The 21,253-nt window shown below is 35.2% G+C and overlaps 1 protein-coding gene across 1 annotated transcript in view; it reads right to left on the bottom strand.

The window, feature by feature from the left end:
* Positions 1–9,464: 9,464 nt before the first annotated feature.
* Positions 9,465–21,253, bottom strand: part of LOC134851946 (uncharacterized) — a 48,383-nt gene continuing 36,594 nt past the window's right edge. Inside the window, exons 5-9 of the mRNA XM_063868220.1 lie at positions 20,743–20,982; positions 19,515–19,968; positions 18,027–18,205; positions 10,061–10,396; positions 9,465–9,676 (exon numbers count right to left, since the gene is read on the bottom strand). Coding sequence (XP_063724290.1) covers positions 9,486–9,676; positions 10,061–10,396; positions 18,027–18,205; positions 19,515–19,968; positions 20,743–20,982 — 1,400 coding nt within the window. The 3' untranslated portion in view covers positions 9,465–9,485. The remainder of the gene's footprint in view (positions 9,677–10,060; positions 10,397–18,026; positions 18,206–19,514; positions 19,969–20,742; positions 20,983–21,253) is intronic.

Here is a 21,253-nt window from a genome sequence, read left to right on the forward strand (position 1 = left end):
CTTCTTCAGCTAAGGATTTTCCTGCAAAAGTGGTAGCTATCAAGTTTTCAACATTGAAATAAAATGTGAATATATGCGTTCGCATCACTTGCGCTTCAGAAAACAAAAAACTAATAATTATGTTTTAATATTTAAAAAAATTGTTTTTTTTAATGTTTTAAGAATATTTATAAAGAAGAAGCGGATCATCATTTGTCATTCAGCAATCAACAAATTTTTAAAATCAAAGAGCACTCGAAGCACAAATTTCAAAAGTTTTAGCTGAATTTGAAAAAAAAATGCAAGAAGCTGGTTATTGTGCAAAGTCTGATCAAAACAATACAACTTAGGAATATTCGACAGTCATAGTAAAATAGCCAAACGGTTTTTTGAAGAAAAAAACTAGAAAACCAAAAAAAAATCATTAAAAAAATCAGAATTTTTGAAGTTTTTGATCCCCAAAATGGCGTTAAAAAAAGTAATTTTTCTCGTTAAAAATTAAAATTAAGCATGAATAAGTTATTATAAACGGCCTAAATTAAGCATAAATAAGCATGTTCGCTCGCTGTCTTCGCTTTAATTGCTCGAAATTAGATAAAAAACCAAAAATGGGGAAAATCAAAAAATGTTCTATACAAAGGGAAGTTTTTCAACGTCATTCTAATCACAGCTTAAAGGCCTTTAATATGATATATCATTCGACCAAATCCGATGATTTTTTGTGGTACCTGATTTTGCGTGAAAAACAAAAAATTGAAAAAAAAAGTTAAAATGGTGGGAACAACAAGGATAACTGTTTGCTGTGCGATTAGCGCAGAAATTCTGACCACACTTACATAATTAAGCATTATTAAAAAAATCTTAAGAATCTAGATTGCGGAAGTACTTAGACCAATTTTATCGACATCTTGACAACAAATTTCGTTGCAGCTTGAAACGCGGCTAAAAGAGCTCAAAATCTTGATCCCATCTGTAATTATTCGTGAAAAAAATACTTGAGCTTACAGTTCTTGAACACCTTCGCTGGACCTAGCAATTATTTTGCAAGAAATTTAAACATTATATAGACTGGGATTAAAACAATGCTTATTTAAAAAACAACAAAGTATTAGTTTTGGTTTTAAAAATAAATTTTTGTCAGCAAAGGTAAGAATCAAAAATAATTAGGGAATATTATACCAAATTTGACTCTCTGTAGTTTTTACTTGATGTTTCAAATAAACTGGGAGAAAAATTCCTTAGCTAATCCGTAGTTGCTGCCTGTTTAAAAAATGATGTGGTCGTAACAAAAAAACTAACTGCCTCGTAACAAGAGTGTAGATAAGAGAATTCTCACTTTTAGAACAATAGCATGAAATGAAACACCATCATATTAGCTGAACATCTTTTGAACTTCTGAAAGAATTGATATTCCAGATAGCTGTCAAAAAATTGATAACTTCGAAAAATGAAAATTTAACTTGAAAACGAATATGCTTCCTGGTCCAATTGATGTATTCAGGGGGCGGATATAAGGGAAGGTCGGCGGTGGACGCTTTTTTTCTCCATCAGGGATCCGAACCACTCATCAAACGAAGGCTCCCCCTTTCGTTTTCTTTTACGATGTCCAATTTCGGTCGACCGACCCGTAAATTTTTTCTAAAGGAGCCTTCGGCGCCATTGTATACTAATTTTGAGGGGGATTTCGCACCCAAAAACCTTTTTTTTGGGACGAAATCTTTCAAAAAGTACCTAATAACATCTTTCATTTTTTCAAAAAAATTGAAGTGTGATTTAAATATTTTTAAAACTAGATGACAATAATAACAACAATTAAGCCGCCAAAATTTGGGCAAACATGGATAGAAAAGATAAGATTATTTCCAAATCAACAATAAGATAGCAATTTAACTTTGTTTTTAGATGACAACAGCTTAAGAATAAGTTCTACAACATGGTGAAGGGTAAATAAGACGGCAGCTGTTAAGACGACAATCAACTTTGATGGACTTAGAAACAGGTTGCATTTGAAAGAGCTCATTTAATCTCACATAAGTTTTAACACTCAATTAACTCACATAAGTTTTAACGCTCATTTTTGTCTCAATGTCGTGGTCGTCTTAATGTCCCGTCGTCTTTTTTACTTAGCACCCTACAACATAATATTCTTCATTGACTTTCAGTTCGATTCACTCATAAGGTGGTGGAGGGTCTCTGCATGCGTCGAGCGTATTGGTTTGACCAGCGCCACTGACGAGGAACTGAATTTTCCAAAACTCGTGCTGAGAGTGCTTTCCTTTCGACATGCATATTTTGCATAGGTCGAAATCATCACACACTTTGCATTTGAACCTTATTCCGCTGATATTATTAACTGGGCATCCATAACCATCACATCTTATTCCCCCGTGAACTCCAGGAGAACGAGTTGGTTTACTTTGAGAAATACAAACCATGGAATCAACTGATTCCGAGTTCTGCAATTGTCTCATTAGGTCCAACGAACCTGATTGGTCCATAAAAACCAAAAAAGTTCCACTCACATTCTGACTTATAGCATGACGCAGCTCCTCATCCGAAGAGAAAAGGATCAAATCTCCGTCAGAATCCTTCCATCGCAATTTAACTCCATTTTCATTTTGTGTTTGGCACGTGAATAATTTCAGTACTGTACTTTTGAATTCACGAAAAGTAACCCCATTTAAATTTTTCAGCTCAAATCGTCTGATCTCAGTTTTATAGAACACTTTAACAAGCTTAGACATGCGGTCTTAGACAAGCTTTAATGATGTAATTGATAATTGAAAAAATCAAATTTATGATTTAGTTTGCAAATGCATGCTTTTTTCTGTCCACGCTTAAGCTCTATGAAACAAATATCCGAACTATTATAACTGAAGTTTGACAATTTGAATAAAACTCATGTGTGCTATAATGATGAAACCGGTATAAATTATAAAACCAACCGTTATATTTAATTCACATACGCCTAATTGTTGTGATAAACTTATTAAAAAGTTTCAGATAACGGAAAATGGATTCAGATTTAATCGTTTTCAGAAATTGTTCCAAATTATTACTGCTCCATATAACTTAAAAGGCAGTCGGAATATTCAGGGTTTCGTCCTGATACGAACAGTCTTGTTAATAATATGAACGAGCGAAATGTGACAAATTGATTGCTGGTCACGTCTCAGAACTAAGTTGTTAAACTAAATGGATCGATATGTGAAATGCACTCGATATTAAGATTTTTGGAAGAAGTATGGTGACGTTGCAAACCACGTTTAGAAGTATGGTACTTAAAAACTTTTGGTTCTAGATAAAAGTCAGACATATTTTTTTTTACCGGTGAAGATTTTTTCATTTTTGTTCCGACCATAACTTAAAAAGCAGTCGGAATATTCAGAGCTTTGCCCTGATACGAGCAGACTTGTTCCGTTTTGCCAAAAAATTTAGCAGTAAGCTAAGAAATTTTTACAAGTTCAAATCACTGTTCCAAATGGAGCTTTCTGAATGGGACTATAGACAACAGCGGGACCGTAATTCCATATTGGTACCGTTTTTTCTGTCATATGTGGCAACAAAGGTCCCGCGAAGTAGCTCAAAAAAATTGTATCGTCAAATTAACTCGAAATAATGATGTTTTGAAAAAGCGAGGTCAATTTAGTGTTGGCCTAATTTATTCCAATTAATTTAGTTGAATTTTAGAACAGTATTTAATTGAGGAGCTTATTATGCTTGCGATTCGCAAGCGTCATCAAACTGGAATTTAGATTTTTTGTTGATAAATTACAATAGGTGGCAGATTCAAGTTAAATAGCTGGATCGATCTTTGTAATTCTTCGAACAGTTTGTATAATTTATTTCAAAGCCAAATTTTTTGGCGAAAGAAGTGTTAAATTTGAATTTTCGAAAATCATTTGTTCTGGCATAGTAATGCATTAGTAGCTTGTACAAGTGATTGAAAATGAAATATGTATAAGGTTGTCAAACTTAATACATGCACTACTCAAATAGTTCTCAAAATTACTACCTATTGTAGAATATCACTATTGTAACATTTTTCTAGGTAACATCTATTTTAACAAAATCACTGGATCATTTCTGCAGCTATAATTTTTGTAGCATTCAATTCTGCACTGCAGCAAACATGCATAATTTCTTGAAGATTTAATTTTAACTAATGGGTAATACTAAAAATGAATGTTAAATTTAACTAAGAGACGGCTGAGAGCCTACGCTCGAATCCCGTCAGCACTTGTTTTTTTTTTCAAACCTAAGATATTTGGGTATAAAAAAGTGCCTATAAGCTGTCTGGTTATGGTTTTCTGCTTAGTTTTCACAGTTGGTTGTTATTTTTCTTGTGTTATAAAATAACTCTATTGTAATTGAAAATGTTTTTTGATGCTTTGATGTAATTTGTTTCATTAAAAACTTTGACTTTGTAAAATTTCTTTTTATTTTCAATAACACGGTTTTGGCTTAGGTTATTGGTTTTGACAAAATATATCGCCTAGTTTGGAGAGCAAAATATACTTTTATGCTTCTATGTTTATCAGTTTGGATGCGTCGTAAAAAACTTACTTTATGGCTCACCAAATCAGTTTTTTCGTTTTTTTATTTCTTTTTAATTTAGTTTTAATGATTTTGGCTTTTTATATAATGCTGAGAGGCCTCTTCTGGGGACGTTTGAGAGCAATAAGTTTCATCAAATTACTTTGAGGGGGCTCATGATCTTTTTTCCAGTTTAAAGAAAAACATTTTTTTTTCGGCGCAACCTGTGTCTGCTCAAGAATTGTCGGCTTTCTTACTGCTTTGTAAGTTTTGTTTTGATGTTTGTTTGACCGTCAATTGTATTACTTCGGGGCGTATTACCCTGGAAAAAATTACTGTTCAACATAAAATAAAGGCAAATTATGGAAGTTTTTTGATAGATCAGTTTTTAAAGTTTCTAAGGTTTTATCTATTTCGGTCGGTTAAGTTGTCATGTTATGTGTGCATATTATTGCATGTAATGCAAAGCTTTGCTTCGCCTCTCTGTAAATTTTATTAGAATGCAGTTAATTGGTCTCCAAAATTTCGGTTTTTTGCTACATTTATATTTTAAAATGGTTTTTTGAACTTTTTTTGCTTTTTTTTCATTCATCGGTTCATGTGCTAGAGGCGATATTCAATTCATCTCAAGTGTTGCGAAGCTCTATTTCCCCTTTGTGTAAACTTTGATAAAAGGACTTCAAAATATTCGTTTTTAGTCTCATAAACTGAGGCATAATTTTGAATGAGTTTTCTTCAGCGCGGCAATAAAAATTTTTAGAAAATCTCCAGCAAAACATAGCTCAAACGGAGCTCGATTGCCCGTTAACATAATTATGTCAATAAAACAAATTTAACGTCCTCTACCTGAAAATGCTTATTGTACAATTACCTGTAATCCGGTCCTTACAAATTTTCAGAATTTACCGGTAATTAATTATGTATTTTTTCTGCCAATTTTTATATTAAAAAAGTGACTTCTCTATGCATGAAAATTTCCAGAGGAGCAATTTTGGATCTATTTAATTATCCTCCTTGGCACCCAATTACAAATTGCCAACCCTATAAATACCCGGGTTGACCTCCATAGACCAGAAGTTTTAATCCGTTTTTTCTAAAATGATGTTGTCGAATTCTAAAAGATTTTTTTTTGTTGTTGTTTTCGCATGAAATTTAGTGCAAAAAATAAGAAGAAAGAAAATTTTGGCAAAAACGTGCTCCTCGTTCATTTTCTGTTTGATTAAACTTTCGCTTTTTGCGGTGTAAAAACGTAAAATTTCAGATACAAACAGCTCAAAAAATGTTGCGCAGAGGGAAACCATCTAAAAAACTCATTTACTACTTGTAAGAACTTTGTCTAAGGTGAAAAACAACGACATTTCTATTCGCGGACAAAAAAGTCGTTGTTTTTCACCTTAGGCAAAGTTTTTTTCAAGTAGAAAATGACTTTTTTGGATGGTTTCGCTCTGCGCAACATTTTTTGAGATATTTGTATCTGAATATTTACGTTTTTATCAAGGTTTTGGCGGAACGTTTTCAAATTGCTTGACAAAAAGAAAGATTTGAAATATTTACAAAGTATTTCTTGCAGGATCTTGGATTGTACGCTTCATATATCCTAATTTTCGATCAATTTCTTTTTAACATTCACAATCATCTAGATTCCTACACATCGTGCTTGAAAACCATGGTTATAAAACGTAAAATCTAGGTTTTACAATTCATAACCACGGTTTTCAAAGAAGACGCGAAGGAAGTTAGCCTCACAGGTAATGATAATGAATATAAACAGATGAATTGACAAAAATATAAAACTAGAAAATAATCAAAACAAGCTTGGTCAAAACTATTTTTTTCTTCAATCAGCTTAGTTTTTCTGCAATATTATGCAGGCATGTGATGATATAGATGACTGCTTGGGTAGATTGCACTGTCACAGAGGTGATGATGCGAACAACAAGTGCGAGTTGGATGTGTTCACAGAAGACCAGAGTGACGACCCCGGGTGAGAAAAAAAACAGCCTTCTTGCCTTTTTTCCTTTTTTTTTCCATGCGTTTTTTTTTGCAATATCTTCACTCCCATTCAAAAAATTTTGACACTTCAGAGCGACTTACATTCATTTTCCCGACCGCTTTTCACGAAGTGGGAGGAAGATATGGCGTAGGATTTGTTTTTTTTATATTGACTACCTCAAAAAGCTGGTAGAGGGTCAAATATTGCAAATATGTGGTTGGATACCCCTTCTTCTTCAGGGATTCCACCCCCTCACCAAACAAAGGGTCCCCTATTTGGTTTTATGATATCCATTTTTAGCCGACTATTCTAAATTTGAAGTGTAGTGCGCGCTGAAAAAACGCAATTTTTTGTAGTCAAAATTCTGAAAAGTGCCCAAAAACGGCCTTTTGATTTGTTTTTTTCTTCTTCAAAATTTGCATGTGGCGTGAAATAGTGTTTTCAGAGTGTTCTGGGAGTATCCGGAAAATCAATTTGGTCGACTAAAAAAAGTCAACACTTTTGAAAAAGTTTTGAAAATCAGTTTCCCCAACCTCGAGAAAATCCTATATCCTCAACTGAAACACAACATGAAAATTTTAAAAATGAATCTTATCTAACTTTTTTTACGATCATTTATCCAAGAGGGATAGGACCAACATACGAGCTGTACAGCTCATCACGGCGAGCCGCTGTTGTGCCCCTGTTTAAGAACTACATGCAGTTTTGTAGGTTATTTTTCTGGGCTGGGTAATGTTGCCTCACCCTCAAGCAACGAGCACGGATCATGGTGGGCTTCGAACATCCCACCTTTCGATTGATAGGCGGAGACGTAACTATTTCACCACTGCTCAACCATTTTTTCTACGTTATTTTAGATGTAATGAAATTTCATTTTTGATTTTTTTACCTAATTCAATTGCCCTTTACTTAACTAAACTTCACAGAAAAAAAATAAAAAGAAAATAATGAAAACGTCTTGAAAAAAATTATTTTTTTTTCTATTTTACCAAGAAATGGAGTTTTCTTTTAACTGTGACAATTTTTGTGACGCTGCGTTCATCGCGGAACTTCATCACTTGTCGATCATCGCGGAAATTTATCTTAGTATAGTGGTAAGGCGTTCGCTTTAAGATCGTCAGATCGTGAAAGCAATCCTCTGCCAGGCAATGATAGTGTGTGAGGACGTCACTTAACCTCTAGCTTCAGGTCTATAACCTGAACGCTTACGGCTGCAATAGTGGTAGCACGTGAAAGTACTAGACGCAAAAAAACGACCTTGAGGCGCAAAAAAAGCTTTGCTCAGCAAAACAACTCAGTCTGGAATCTGTAGAAATGAGAGAAACGGACTATGCTTCGACAGGCTGAATAGTTTTTTGTAGATCCTCTGCGAATAAATCATAATGTGGCTCCTGCGAATCGCAGAGGAGCTATCAGTAGGCCTTAACAGTCCTGTCGGGGATAGTCCGTTTGTATTATCTCCCCACATTCCAGACTGTTTTTTTGTTAAGCCAAGCTTTTTTTTGCGACTCAAGGCCGTTTCTTTTGCGCCTAGAACTTTCTTGTATACCACTATTGCAGCCGATTTTGGTCAAGCTGTGGTAGACCTGAAACTCGATGTAAAGTGAGAGCTCGTCCTCACACACTATCATTGCCACGATTTCAAAGTGAACGCCTTACCATTAAGTGCCTCAAAATTGCAGAAACCTCAATTATTATTAGATATCTTGCAAGAGATAACCAACCGCCATCGACTAGACTCTTTTCTTCATTCGAATGTTTGTTGTAGCAACGAGTGGATCATAGTGCTGATCTGTGTGCTCGTGTTTGTGTTCCTGGCCATCGGCATAGGAGTGGGAGTGGCACTCTGCTGCTGTCTCGGGTGTGGTCCCTGCAAGAAGGACAGGGTGGGGCTTTGCGGAGACCATGGGGGGACCAAGAAGACCAAACAGGCGAAGAAGAAGAAAAAGAGGAGTAAAAGTAACACGCGGAGTCTTTCTGTTTCCAATCGCTCGAGGGGCGCCAAAAAGTCAAAGAAAGAGAAAAGTAAGTCGTCAAAGTGCTCTTTCTTGTGCAATGAAAAATTAAGTTTGTGAGTTCGTGATCAAATTGGATTTTTAATGACTATTTCTTCCGCGTTATTTTTCCTTTGTTCCTTCTTCAGCAATACCAAATTTGAAAACCTGAGAATAGTCAAAACTTCGTTTTTTTTGCCATAAGTTTGAAAATAAAGATGGAAATTAGTCGACAAAAATACCAGTGATTTTTTCAGGACAATCAGCATACGATAAAAGTCCCAGTGTTTACTTGAACCATGGTCAAAAGCCGTCTAAAAGTAAAATCTCCAGTAATGGTAGTCGATTGAACTCATTCGAGAGCGGAAGAGAAAAACAGCGAGCTGCCTCCCCCGTTCGGCCTTCATCACGCTCTAGACGAGACACTACAAGATCAAGGAAAAGGCCGAGCACTCGACAAAGATTTGAAAGTCAGAATTTGACCCCAGATTACAGGGGATCAATTTACGACGACCCAACTGTCACTTCTAGCGCCGCAAACAGCAGTAACTATGGTGACCGAAGCTCATTTATGACCGAAGAAACAATTTTTTGATGAATAAAAGTTACAAACATTATTTTTCTGTAATTTAATTCACGAATATTTAAAATTTGACGGTTAAATTGGAAAAAAAGCTCTGATGAGCTATAATTCGCGTGTATATATCTCAAGTTTAATATCAAAACGGCTATCTTGCAATTACCCGAACAATGTGTAACACCAAATTTTTGTAGTCGTTTTTTTCAGACAAATTACTGAAGTTTTAACGGATTTTGCTTGCAGAAAACAGACACGAAGAGTTACCTTGAAAAAAAAATTAGAAAAAAATCGCAAAATTAAAATTTTATTACAAAATTGATCTTTTTAAAACTAAATCAATAATAAAATTCAAAAATAACAGAAATAAAACATTGTTTGTCAATAAAATAGGGAATACATAGTTCTAGTTTTGCTGGTCGTATAAGAGTGGTTTGGCCGACCCATTAGTGATACTACTCGCTTCCTGTTCCGGAGACTGGCGTCTGTGTTGTGTGTAGTCCAGATAGTCGTCGTTGATTATGGCGCTGTTAGAAATTCGGTGTCTCTCATTTGGCAATGTTTGGCAGTGACGAATGTAGTCGCATTTTGTTTCAGCTGATAAAAAAAGTAAAGCAATATCAGCACTTGAAAATCAAAATCAAGAAAAAAATCAAGTTTCGAAACATTTCGGACGTATTTTTTTTTCATTTCGAACTAAAACGAAACTTCCTACTCAATTTTTTTTATTTTTTCAATTTTTTCAGGTGTTTTACTTGAACTACCTCTTAATGATTGAATGTTGAATAATTCAGTTTGATTTGCAGAAATGGTATCCGAGCTTTGATTGGTACTAAGTTCAAGCCTCCAAGTCTAAATACAATTTTGTGATAAACTGTACTGCGTTTATTGTTCCGTTTATCAGTGTATTCCGTTTTTTTTCCATTACACTCCGATTTGAAAAATTTATTTTGGTCAAACGTTACTGTTAACCGCACTGACCGTGTACGTTATCGAACTTGCATGTGGCGAGTACGGCATTCCTCTGCAAGTCTTCACTCATCATCTTTTCCGCCTTGACCTTTCTCAATTGCTGGTTAGTGGCCACCAACATAATACAACTGATAAAGACGAGACTTCCTAGAAAGGCAGTGGTGCCTAACAAAATTGCCATCTTCAGTTCCGCATCACTGGACAGAATCAAGTGGGCCTCCTGCAAGGTGGGGGAAGGGTACCCGGCTGGGTTGTTCATGCCTGATGCCCTGTCTGAGTCTGCGGAGATGAGGCCCCCCGTTGAGCGAGAGAGGGAAGTGCAGTATTGGGAGTAGAATGAGGGCTCTGAAAGGAGAACAAAAGGTTCAAGCTTGATTCCCTCGTTTTCTTTTGTTTTGCCAATTTAGTTGGCGCTAGACCTAATATTTTTTGATATCAATCAAAACCGTTCATTGTTCCGACTTCCCTATTGTTCCGAAGAAAATGAAGAAAAATTTTGTTTCTCCAAATAAATTTCCCTTTTTCAGCAAGCAATTTTGACTGACTTTAGTACAGAGAACTGAGTTAGAACCGATGTGGTTAACTCATAGAGTAATTTCGGATAGGGTACATCGTCTGCTCGTCACGCTATCTTATTTTCGGCCGGATAGATTCGTGCAACTTCTTAGTCTAATACCGATCCTAATCTTACTCTTATACTTTCTAGTCTCAGGGTGTTTAACTAGTCTCTGCTAGGCTCAATAGATCTAGGGTATACTGGTTTATTGCGGCTGCTGAAGTTCTCTTGGAGAGACAACTAATTTCTAAGTTAAATTCAAATCTCTCTGGTGCTGAAATTACAAGTAATTTCAGCACTTACAAATAAGTGGGTTGTTAGTTAGATGGATTATGATTGGTTAATATTAAATACTTTACAGTGGTAATATATCCAATTTATCCAATCATAAAATATAGTTTAGATCAGGTTCCAGAACGATATTATGCCATATTAGCTCAAAGCTAAACAGATTCATCACTTGTGCTGGGATCTTGTTAACAATTTAGCAATCCCCCCATTACAATGGGGGGGGGATAGATTTGTAAAGTTATGATGGTTTGAAACTTGCTAATTTGGCGGTTTGAAACTTGCTAATTTGTGTTGGTATTGTTCCGACTTTCAAAAAAGTTGAGGAATATATATTCTAGGGTTATTTTTAAGGGGCAACCAGTTAAGGGGCATTCCGGACATTCAGTGTTTTGTCTTCATATATGAGCAGTCTTGTTTGCACTAATATTACAGTTTTCTTTCACGCGTAGCAGAAGTCAGTTTTATGTTAACGGCGAATAAATCAACCAAAACTGATTGAGTTAAATTACTTGGGTCAAACAACGCGTTACTAAATGAGAAACACAACAATTTGCAATTGACACTGCGTGTGCAGAAATATTTGCAAACTCAATGAAGTTCTGATTTTTTTATGCTAAATCTTTTTTACAATATAACTACTTCAACTACCTTGAAGGGCAGTCGGAACAATCAGGGCCTCATCCTGATACGACTAGTCTTGTTCGTCATTGGTTGTTACACGCTTTCTCTATACGTACAGCGGGGCTAGGCCTTTTACGGGGACCGACCTTTTACCAGACCGACGTTTTACCAGAAAAGTTATAACATGGACTTTTACCAGACTCGATAAACAAATTTGACTGACAGATGTATTGACGCCGTTTAGTCTGGTCAAAGACAATGATTTTGCGGTTTTCTCGGCTAAGTTTTGTTTGTTCTAACCGCTTCCTTTTTGAATCTTCCACTAACTTAAATTTATCTTGATTGATATATTACATTGTGCTCTGGTAAAAGATCGGTCTGGTAAAAGGTCGGTCTGGTAAAAGACCTAGCCCGTTTTTTACCAGACCGACCTTTTACCAGACCACAATGCAATAACTCAATTAGTATAAGTTTAAAATTAGTGGAAAAGGAAGCGGCTAGAACAAACAAAACTTTGTTGAGAAACCGTGAAAACATTGTCTTTAACTAGACTAAACGGCGTCATTACATCTGTCAATCAAATTTGTTTATCGAGTCTGGTAAAAGGTCTATGTTATAACTTTTCTGGTAAAAGGTCGGTCTGGTAAAAGGTCGGTCCGCACGTATAGCCTAACATTAATAGTCTGGTTGTATTGTTATCAAAATTTTTAATAGAAAAATGAGAAGCAACAATTTAACATAAAAAAGAGAGAACTCATCAGCTGCATCCGTTTTTTTGCTTCCAACTTTAATTAGAAAATTTTTGAGCGCTAACAAGTCCGAAATTGTTGCTTTCGGAGGCGTTGCAAGACCACAGAATTTTTTTCATGCGTAAAAAATAAGACTGCTCATGAGTGGGAGTACACAAAAAATAAAAAGAATGTCTTTTGAGTTGATGAGTTGCGATACAGGTAATTTATGGCTCATCAAGTGAAAAGGGAAATAATTTTACGGAAAAAAAATTGTTAATTTTTCTCTCGTAAACTCTCATCTCTAACGCAGATTCAAGCAATAATCGATGGAAGACTACATTTCTTTGTTATTTGTTTGAACACTTCTGATAAAACTTCGAAATAGGAATTAAGAATCATTCATACCTTTTCTGGTTTGTATCTTAAAAAAAATCCACAGTTAGTGTAAATGGTCAGCTGATTTTATTTGTGCAGAGATGAAGAAGTTTTTAAGACCAATTGGCTTGCGTTAATTCAGTTTGAATTGATTTTCGAGCCAGAATTTTATGCTCTTAACGATTTAGATTGTAAGCAATAGCGGAAATTAAGCGTACAAAGAAAAACATAAATAAGGCAAACTATCGAAAAAAACCGCAGCTGGAATAAATTTTGTGTTGTACTCTGTTCGATATTCTGATGGAAAAATCAACGAATGTTTGTAGCTTTGCAATATATGGTTTTCATCTAAAACACCTAATAATTCAAACTGCACGCTTCATTGAAATTGTTGTTGTTTTGTTTTCGTTTAAATTTTTGGTGTTTCTTCATCCAGGCTACTTTATTTTTTCAATTTAAAGTTTTTTTGCAAATTTTACTTGTGTCATTTGAAAAAATTTGGATATTTTGAGCTAAAACAGCATTTAGTTTTAAGGAAATGAAAAGTGGTTGGAACTTGACAACTAGATCGATTTGGAATAATAAATGCGCACTAGTTTTCGATCAACAAGTTGACCGCTGAATGACCCCCCCCCCGAATAATTATTTTCTAAAAATATCACTTTGTAATTTTTCTATTAGATGTGTGTGGAAGTTTTCAAAAAAATAGTTGATTTTATGAAAAGGCGCGCGCCGAAAAAACGCTATTTTTTGGCCAAAATTTTCCAAAAATTGCCTTAAACGCTTTTTTGGCCTGTTTCATCAAAATTTTGCTTGCGGCGCATAAAAATTTAGTCAAAATGGGGCATTTATAGTGATTTAGAAGAGCTCAGAAAATCAATTTGGTCGAATTAAAACAAAAAATTTTCGCCTTTTTTTGGAAATCCATTCTCGAGAAAATCGTAGATCTGCCCCATGCGTCAGATGTCTGAAACTAGAGTCGAAATCTCAGAGGCTTACTTGATACGAGCAGTATGTGAAGGCGTTGGACTAGAAATTTTTTCACATGCGCATTCTCTTAATTGGAACAATTTTTGTTCCGACTTTCGAAGGAAAGGCGGAATAAACATGCTTGGGGTACTTTTTTTATTCAGTCAAATTTCGATTTCTTAACTAAACATTTTGACGCAATTTTTGTAAACTATCTGAAAATTTTGTTTTTTACTGAGCTCAAACTTAAGAAGATATTTCAACTTTATCATTTTTTGTAAAGATATGGAGGTTTGAGTTTTTCTAATAAGAATTTTGGATAATTAACGCTCGATATGTTGCGTTCAGACAACACACACGTAAGCGGCGGATTAATGCGTTCTAAATTAAATTGTGGCAAGTCACTTGCTCGTATTATCAAAATAAAAAAAACGAAATACATCCTTTTTTACTTTACATTAACGTATGAGGGGATATATTCAAAAACAAACTATTTTTGTTCTGACTTCTGTAACGGGAGTAACGGAATTTTTGTGCTCGGGGACAATTAACTAATATATTAAATATATTTCGCGCTCTTAACGCGTAAGCGGAGATTTATTCCGCCTTAGAAATCGTTCCATATTGGTTCATGGCAGCTTATATGCAATAATTGATTCGTTAATAGGAGCAAAATCTATCACTTTGTACTTAAAATGGCGTGTGGGGGATATTTTTACAAAAAATCTTAATTTAAAAAAACTATAGTTTTTGTTATTACTGCTGCATAGACCTTAAAAGGCCTCATCCTGATACGAGCAGACTTGTTCTTTTTTATTATTATTTCGCAAAATTTTCAGCTCAAAAAATTTTCAAAATGGCTTTAAAGTGTAGTCGGAGAATTCAATGCCTCGCCCTGATTTACTTGCAGTCTTGTTGTTATCCATAATTATTTTTATAGTTCTCCTCAGAGACTAAAAGTCAAAATACAGCCGAGGAAAATTGTTTGTGCCTTCTTGAAAGTTTTAAATTGAAATTAATTGTTTTTTTTTCTTGTGAAGAAAGCTTGTTACTAGCCAAGACCATTTTAATCCATGAGGAAAATGACTAACGTACGAAATGTTCACCTCATAACGGCTAGCCATCAGGATATTTTTTGGTTAATTTTCTGGCAGGGGAGTGTTGCCTCACCCTCGTATGCTACGAGCACGGATAACGGGCCTCGAACTACTGCCCTTTCAACTGAGAGGCTGAGACCTTAACTTCTTCCTCATTGCTTTGTCATTGCTTGTTCAATCCTTTCAACTGTTTTCGCTGGGAATTTCAAAACACGAAGGTCAAGACCTCTGGAGAAAAGCCCAAGACAAAGTTTGGGCATCTACCTGTGGTACAACCTGTGAAATTACATTGTTGAGATAATTTATCGATAGTATCATTCAGTATCCAAGTAAAGACTGAACGAATTTTAATATGATTGTTCTGACGACAGTTTTTCAGGGCTCATGAGAAGTTGGAGCTAAAAAAATGTTATCGCGTTCAAGCTGAGTAAATCGAAATAATTTTTGATATAAACTGAGTATCGACGAAATGAAATGACCAAAATCAAAAATGATTTGATCTGGAAAACTGACCTAAATTTGGACTAAACAAGCAACATTTTACTGCAGATTCGCAGATAGGTGGTAAAAAGTCATTATCGGAAAAAAAACACCTTGCTATGAATATTTTTACTTTATTGAATACAGTTGAAGGGAATAGCTGTTGAGGGGTGGATCATGAAAAAACTTGACCACATAAATCTACCTAATGGTACCCCATTTGCTTAAGTTTTCTGAAGTTTTTTTGACAGAACGATTATACTATTTTTTGGTGCATCTAAATCTAAATCAATGAAAGTCCTATTAGTTTTCTTAAAAAAAAACAAGATCCATTTAAAATTAAATTTGGCTGTCAGTTTTTGCGACACTTGCTGCATTTTTCAAAATGGTAGAATCGGTAAGTCAAAACAGACCTCCGAAAATATTAGCGAATAGGGTGTCCTAAGGGAGATAAAGGGAGGGTCACATTTCCTCCTAATCCATTCCTGGCCTGCAATACTTAAGAATACTTTGCACTTATTAAAAAAATATATAGGTATTCATATAGCCAGGTGTTCTTTATCCGGTGCTGATATTTAACCACCTATCTTCGAATAAAATGCAGCTTCAGTGGGAGGGGCACACTACTATCATCGGCAAGTCCTATGAAAGCAGAGAAATTAACGGAAGAGATTTTATGACTTTCAGTTCGTCATGAATTTTTCATAATTTGTCTAATCTCTGACGCACATTGAACACAAAAACGGCGTTTGAATTGTTTAATTTTATCGATTGTGAAAGACTTTTTTTTCGGTAATAATTAGCTATGTTGGATATTATCGCGCAAAAATTTATTGTTCTCCTTCGTCAAAAAGTTGAAAAAAGAAGAATCGAGTGATTTCTTTGACAAAAATTGCTTTTAAACTGCTTTTTCTTGCAATCTAAAATCTATTCAATTTCTCTATTGAGGTCAGACCATCTCAAGGTCAGACAGAATACATGAGGCGAATCAGTTTGGAGATCAAACCTGATTAAAATATTCAAAACTAATTAAACTCGAATAAGGTCAACTAGTGATCACAAACTAATTAATTAATTAGTAATTAATAACTGGTACTTTTGTTACGCTTAGTTTGTGATTTCATTTTTTTACTTACTCAATTCATTCTTCAACAATCACTACCTCTTCTCAATCCTCAGTTCAAACCTCAGGTTCTATCTCAATTTTTAACTCCAGCCTTTAATCCTAGTTGGCCTAACTCTAACTCTTATCATGCTCTAGCAGTGTATAAATTGGTGATAAAAAACAAAGGAAACAAATGCTTTGTTCCTTGGCGAAAACAGTCACAGTGTAATAAAAATTGGTTTTCCAATCGTTTGACAAAATGGCGAAAGTCATTGACGTTTGTTTAATAAACTTTCATGAGCATTTTCGCCATTAGGGGGGCTCAATCAGTTTCTGTACGACTCTTTTCAAACAATGTAGTTTGCTGGACAACACTAATCACCTGTCTTTGGTCCCATCTGTCTGTGGTCTTGTGCGTCTAGGAGGTCGACCTTACTCATAAAACTGCTCCGTGCAGGTTGTTGAAGGTTGTATTATTCAACAACCTGCACCGAGGTTGCTGAAAATTGACAAGACAAGATTAATTTTGTCCTTGACTTGTCAAAGAGGTATATTTAACGCTCAGCACGAAGTCTCCAATCATCGATTTTTTTGTTTGCCATCGACTGGTGAGGAGCTGGCAAACCTGAACTGCACTAGTTCGAACACACAGTCTGATCATGACCTGTAACGTCGCTCTTTTGTATTTCCTTGAGTAGTCGCAACAGAAATTTCAGTGCCTCGCTAAAAACTGGTTGTGTCCCGAGCTTCAGCTCTACTTGTGCCTTTTAATTTTATACCATATACGATGTTTCTGTTAGTTAGTGTATTAAATAGTTGATTGACGAGTTATATAGACAAAATAGGAAATCCCTGTTTGAATAAAACTTTTTTAGGGGTATCTTAGCATACAAAAACAAAAAAAGTTCTGTTTATAAAAAAAAACACTTGTGTTTTTTGGATATTTTGGGTGCAAAAACTTCAACACGGACACTTTGAAGTACTTCAACTGCAAAATAATTTTTTTCGTAAAATGTATATTTGAGCACAGAGATTTCAATAAAAAAGGGATAAAAAAAATTTCTAGCACAAATTTGTATTCATTCTATAGAAAAAATAACATGTCTTACATTTTTTTACATTTGTTCTGATGCCAATGTTGCTCTCGTGTTACCAAAACTGCCACTTGTTTTTTTTTAGTTGTTTTCCCTGACAATACAAAACTGCATCGCCTGAATAAGTGTCTTTTTTCATTCATTGACTTTCAAAACAAGGATAGAAAGTTACTGTGCAAGTAGCACAGAATGTTCCGACCATAGTCATAAAAAAAACGTTTTTTTTTTCAATTAGTGTCGTTTTTTGGCGTGGTGTGATAAAAAAATCTGAAGGAAAACCTAATAGTTCGGCATATTCGACAACCATAGTTAAAAAAATGCATCCAGAATTTAACTAGAAAAACAAAAAATAGATTTTTTAATTTTTCTTGCAGTTTTTTTTTCAAGTTTTTGATTCCAAGAAAGGCGCTAACATACTAAAAAAATGTCTTTACTAGAGTAAAACTAAGTTTTTACGTTTAAAGTAAGCTATTTTAAGCTTTTCGGCTTTTAACATAAGCTATTTTAAGCCTGCTCGCTTGCTTAATTCGCTCGAATTAAGACAAAAAACCAAAAAATTCAAACCGGTTTTTCTCGACACTGGGAGATTTTAAACTGTTGACACCCTTATTGTTATCTACTTAGAATCATCTTAATAAATTACTTCTTAGTGCTACCTGATAGAGTGGGAAGTATGCCTGTCCAGAACCGTTTGGCTCTGGGTCTGTAGTCCTTGACCGGGAGTATGGACACTCTGGAAGATAGCTGGTCCTGGGGCACTATGGCCAGGACGAGGAAGCCAGTACTGCTCTGGTACTTTGGCCAATTCCACTGCAAGTAGTAAGGGTCCTGGATTCTGGAATAATTTACAAAAAGTTAAAAATATTTAAATAACGCCGCAGAGATTCTACCATGTTTTTGTTGTAGTTTTTGTAATATAAAAATGTTTAACTACAATGAACATACTAAAATGTATAGATTGCGCAAATTTAACATAAATTTGCCGTTCAATCCCTAAGCGCATGCAAAAAATTCAGGTTTGCAATTGAAGGCAGAAATACACTCTTCATGAAGCACTAACTGCGCAGCTATACTTACTGTGTACTTAAATTTGGCCTAGATTTTGAAGTAGACTTTTTAAATATACAGTACCTCTGTCTAGTGATATCTCAATTACGGAAAAAAAAGGAGGTTTAGCTAGCTATATGTCATGAAATGTTAACATGTTGTACTTAAAGAACTGGAACAATCATAGATCGAACAGGGTTTCTTACAAAATCTTATGGCGTTTTTTCAAAATGTTTTGGATGGAATTTTATCGATTTGCAAAGAGCAAAAATTTATTCATAATCATAATCATACTTCAAGATTATTTTCCAGATGCCAGATTAGTTTTGAGCAAACTTTCATTTTTTCGGCATCAAGAAATTTATTCCTACGACCTGCAAGAAATTTTTGTCTTAAAACAAGTGATTGATCGAATTCGAATACTGTTTTTTCGTTGTTTTAAGTAATCCTCAAAAGGTATCTTTGGTGGCTACTTAAGCCGCACACCTGTCTAGAAAACATGGCTATAGCTGCCAACACGTCGCGCCCTAAATCTTTCCAGTCGTTTCTTTTCTCTAAATATTTTTAAAACCTTGTCTACGATCCTCCTATGTTGAAAAACTAAGAAACACCCCCATGAATAAATATTATAACCAAAGAACACAATCTACTATCTCCAATGGGGTGCCCGGATATTGATTTAGTAAGAAGTGACTCTGGATAACAAAAGAACAATTTAATCAGATCCGGACCATTCACTTCAAAAATAAATAAATAGAATTTAATTTAAAAAAGTATAATCTGGGCTGAATAGTCTAGTCTAATGCAGCCATTCCGATATTACACCAAGCAGTTTTGCAGTAAATACGGGTAAATTTTCATCAAATAATAACTTTGCGTCAACCGGATTTTTCGGTTCCCTTTAACTGGCGCTGGATTATGGTTTAGATGTGGCCTCGAAAAAAACTCTCGGGAGCTTTTGCTTAGCCTATTGACCAATCAACTGGTATTTACATTAGAAAACACAGAAACAAAATAATTCATTTAAAGTGCATGATTACAGATTTTTAATACGATGTTACTTTTTATTTTCTTTAATAGAATCGAAAATTACTAACTGGTTATTGATAGATGAAGCGAGGAGATTAGCCAACACGATATTAATCTTCGTCGAAATTCCGTTTTGATCTTTTGTCGAAAAGTTTGGAACTGTGTCCAAAAGATAATCAACTTCTAGCGAGTTTGCTTCTCTGTATTTTTTCTCCAATATCAAACTCTTATCAATCATGTAGGCGAAAGTATCGAAATACTTTGAAATTAAATTCAGTCGATGAAGAAATGCTTTCTGCTGTCGATCGAAAAGGCCTTCTGAGATTAGTCTAAGTGCGCTCTTTCGGTCAATTGACTCGATTAGGTTGTCTCGTGGCAGGTACTCCTGGATGATGATGTTGCACTGGAGCGGCGAGAGGATGCCTGGATTTCCATGGGTGTCCAGAGTACAAAGAGTGGCATTTAGCATTTTGGTATAGACATCGAAGGGAACTGTTGGCTCTACTACTGGATTTCGGAGAGCTAAAAAAATTTAATCGGTGCGGGGCGTTTGTAAGTAATTTGAATATTGGCGTATAAAACCTACGCAAAATAGTTATTACAAAAATTTAACAAAAAACTTTATCAAAAATTTATGCCACATTAGAAATTTCAATTTTCCATAACATACTAACAAGGGGGGGGGGGGGGTGCTGGGGGGGGGGGGGGTTTGGGGGGGTGAGACGGACGTTTTTTTCTCAAGGAAGGATTCGCCCCCTGCCGACCCAAAGGGTCCCCCTTTGTACTATTTTGAGATATATATTTTAGAACCTAAATTTTTTCTAAAGGCGCCAATATATACTAAGTTATACGCGTTTTTTTTCAAATCTTTTCAAAAAGATAACAAAAACGGCTTTTTTGACCTGTTTTTTCAAAAATTTGACTGCGGCGCAGAAAATTTGTTCAAAATAAGGTCTTCATAGTGGTTTGGGAGAGCTCAGATAATCAATTTGGTCGACCTAGAAAAAAAGGTCGTCAAAATTTTCGAAAATGTTTTGAAAATCCGCCCCCCCCCCCTCGAAAAATCCTGGATCCGCCCTGTATAAGATTACTTGAAAAAAAATTGAATGATTCCGAGCAACCCATATGCAAAAAAAAAGAAAACAGGAAGTGAATTATTCAAGAAGTAAGTCCCCCCTCCCCCATTTGCTTCAGTTTTTTTTTCGAATTGTTAGACAACTAAAAATGAGTCTTTTTTTATTAACAGCAGTATGATTGGCAGATCGCTAATCCAAAAAAGCGAGAAGTAAAACTAACTTCGGATATACAGGTTGGGATGCAGCGAATCCAGAAAAGTGTTCTGGAATTTTCCAGATTCGATCAAGTTCAGCCCGCTGACCATAGAGTTTCCGTGAAATATCTTGATCTGTTTCCTCATAGCGCCCAGTTTCTTCAATCTGTTCTCAAAGTCACTCTCTTTTGCCCCGTTTAGTCTAGTTGGGCCCCATTTGAAGGAGGATGAGTCATTTTTGTAGTAACCTCGGATGTCTTCGATTCCTGTGAATAAATGTATTGCTGTGGTAATTAACTTGCTGATGGGTGCTAACAATTTTGTTCATCAGCTTAAGTGTCTTGCTCCAAGTATGATCATTCAAAAACTTTTCAATTTTCCTGCTATTCCATGGTTCCGCTAGTCCAATTTTTTCGCTAGTGTCCAAACCTCTAGTCCAAGATTATTTTCTAGTGAATTTCAAAGATGGAATTCATAACCATTAAAATGGTATTTATTACCATTTTGTGGCAATAAAAGTTTTTAGCAGATCAACTA

Source organism: Symsagittifera roscoffensis, chromosome 7 (assembly GCF_963678635.1).
Source record: "Symsagittifera roscoffensis chromosome 7, txSymRosc1.1, whole genome shotgun sequence".
NCBI lineage: Eukaryota > Metazoa > Xenacoelomorpha > Acoela > Convolutidae > Symsagittifera > Symsagittifera roscoffensis.